The following is a 2,500-nucleotide window of genomic DNA, read 5'->3' as shown; positions in this document are numbered from 1 at the left end:
CACACACGCTGTAAAATTCTGGTGGCAGTGTTCCATACAACAGTGCACAATAGTAGCGGTGGCAGAGATTTTAAACTGGGTTAAAAAAAAAATACGCAATGCTGTACAGGAAAACGAATTTGACATCATCGGGTAATTTACTCACAGATGCTAATATCACACTCACATTGCCCATCTTAACATACTGATAGTATATATTGTCTCACAGACACGTCTATTAAAATATCAGGAAAGTTGTAGCTACGGTCAACTTTGGGTGAGCTCAGAGGGATAACATATATATCACAACACCAAACAGGTTTACGGTATCAGCGTCAGACTGTGTCTGAATGTATCGTATACGTAGATTCAGATTTGTATCATGTTCGAGCTTATAATTACCGTGCATCAGGCGCTAGACACACAGACAAATACAAAAGGAGACACTAACAGACACAGACGCAGACGCGAACACATACTACCACACACGCTCGCATGCACGCACTCACGCACATACGCACGCACGCACGCACACACGCACGCACGCGCACACACACCGTGTACATACACACACACACACACACACACACACACACACACAAATGATGGCTGTCTGCTTCTAAGCGGTGCTCACTAAACCAGCATCGTCACTATAATCCACATGGACCATCATCACACCTTTCCGATGCCACAAAACATGTGACAGGATGCATCACAGTCACTGGTCTTTCACACCCACAATCCTGCAACACCTGTCACAGCACACTAAAAAGATTGCTTTAGGGTCACATACACACAATCACCCAAAATTAAAACGGCTGATTCAGGGTCACACACACAACCAGACACCGCCTATTTTGTCCGCTTTTCTCTACTTATCAAACTAAAATGATTGCTTCAAGGGTCACACACAGACTGAAGAACTCGATTGCTTTAGGGTCACACACACAATCACACACCCGGCCTGCATTCCTTGCTATTAATCCCCCGCGCATCAACTAAAACGGTAATTTCATGGTCACACACAGGAGAACGTGCGACTTTATGGTCACACTCATAATCCCACACTGCCCACGTTTTCCTCTTTTCTCCAAGCATCAATCTAAAATGATTGCTTCAGGGTCACACACAGGAGAACACGGTTGTTTCAAGGTCACCCACATAATCAAACACAGCCTATAGTATTTGATCTTTTCTTCAAGCATCAAACTAAACTGATTGCTTCAGGGTCACACACAGAAAACACAATTGCTTTAGGGTCACATACATAATCACACACTGCCCATTTGTCCACTTTCTCAACACATCACACCAAAATAATTGCTTCAGGGTCACACACAGAAGAACACGATTGGTTTAGGGTACCGCCTAAGTTTTCCTCTTTTCTCTCTGCGCGTTATAAATATAATGCCTCAGGGTCACACGCAGGTTTTCCGTCCCTCTCCACGCATCATACTAAAATAATGGCTTCAGGCTCACACGCATAACCACACACCGCCTATTGTTTCCTCCTATCTCCATACGCATCATACTAAAATGATGGCTTCAGGCTCACACTGACGCATAACCACACACCGCCTATTGTTTCCTCCTATCTCCATACGCATCATACTAAAATGATGGCTTCAGGCTCACAAGCATAACCACACACCGCCTATTGTTTCCTCCTATCTCCATACGCATCATACTAAAATGATGGCTTCAGGCTCACACTGACGCATAACCACACACCGCCTATTGTTTCCTCCTATCTCCATACGCATCATACTAAAATGATGGCTTCAGGCTCACAAGCATAACCACACATCGCCTATTGTTTCCTCCTTTCTCCATACGCATCATACTAAAATGATAGCTTTAGGCACACACGCATAATCATACACCGCCTATGATTTCCTCCTCTGTCCATACGCATTTTACTGAAATAATGGCTTCAGGCTCACATGCATAACCAACCCGCCTAGTTTTTCATCGACTCTCCAACCATACACCGCCTAGTTTTCCCTCAGTTCCCTACGCATCATACTAAAATGATGGCTTCAGGGTCAGCCGTCCTAGGACTCTCGTCCTGAAATCGTACGTGGTTCTGGTACACACCTACCCCTGTACCTACACCACCACTAGCAGCAGCAGAAGAATCGGTTAAGGCAATGTTTTCCCCCAGAGCTATAGCAGCAGCGTCCGGTGGCTCTTTGACCGGTCCGGGTGGCAACTTTCGTTCGGCAGAGTCTGCGCGATCTCCAGCCCCCAGCTGGTTCTCCTCGTCGCTGTGTCCCGTCACGTCCTCGTCCAGGCGTTCGATCTCGCGGTCCCTGCGCGCCAGACCGTACTGCACGTGCGTGTAGTACAGCACGAAGTTGCTGACGATGATGGGCACGGTGAAGGCGATCATCAGCAGGCCCGCCACGGCGCAGCACGACCCTATCACGTACCCGGCGGCCGTCTGCGGAACCATGTCCCCGTACCCCACTGTCGTCATAGTCACCACGCTCCACCAGAAGCCTACGGGGATGTTGGGAAA

At 47.5% G+C, this 2,500-nt stretch overlaps 1 protein-coding gene across 1 annotated transcript in view; it reads right to left on the bottom strand.

The window, feature by feature from the left end:
- The window catches only part of LOC138977103 (potassium voltage-gated channel protein Shaw-like), a 64,825-nt gene that overhangs the window by 1,491 nt on the left and 60,834 nt on the right, over positions 1–2,500 (bottom strand). The window contains exon 3 of the mRNA XM_070350012.1: positions 1–2,500. This exon is cut by the window's left edge and continues 1,491 nt beyond it; it is cut by the window's right edge and continues 702 nt beyond it. Within this exon, the coding sequence (XP_070206113.1) occupies positions 2,000–2,500 (501 nt within the window). The 3' untranslated portion in view covers positions 1–1,999.

The sequence above is a fragment of the Littorina saxatilis genome, linkage group LG9 (genome assembly GCF_037325665.1).
Source record: "Littorina saxatilis isolate snail1 linkage group LG9, US_GU_Lsax_2.0, whole genome shotgun sequence".
Lineage (NCBI taxonomy): Eukaryota > Metazoa > Mollusca > Gastropoda > Littorinimorpha > Littorinidae > Littorina > Littorina saxatilis.
The sequence above is the reverse complement of the archived record's forward strand: the minus strand, read 5'-3'. Positions and strand labels throughout refer to the sequence as shown.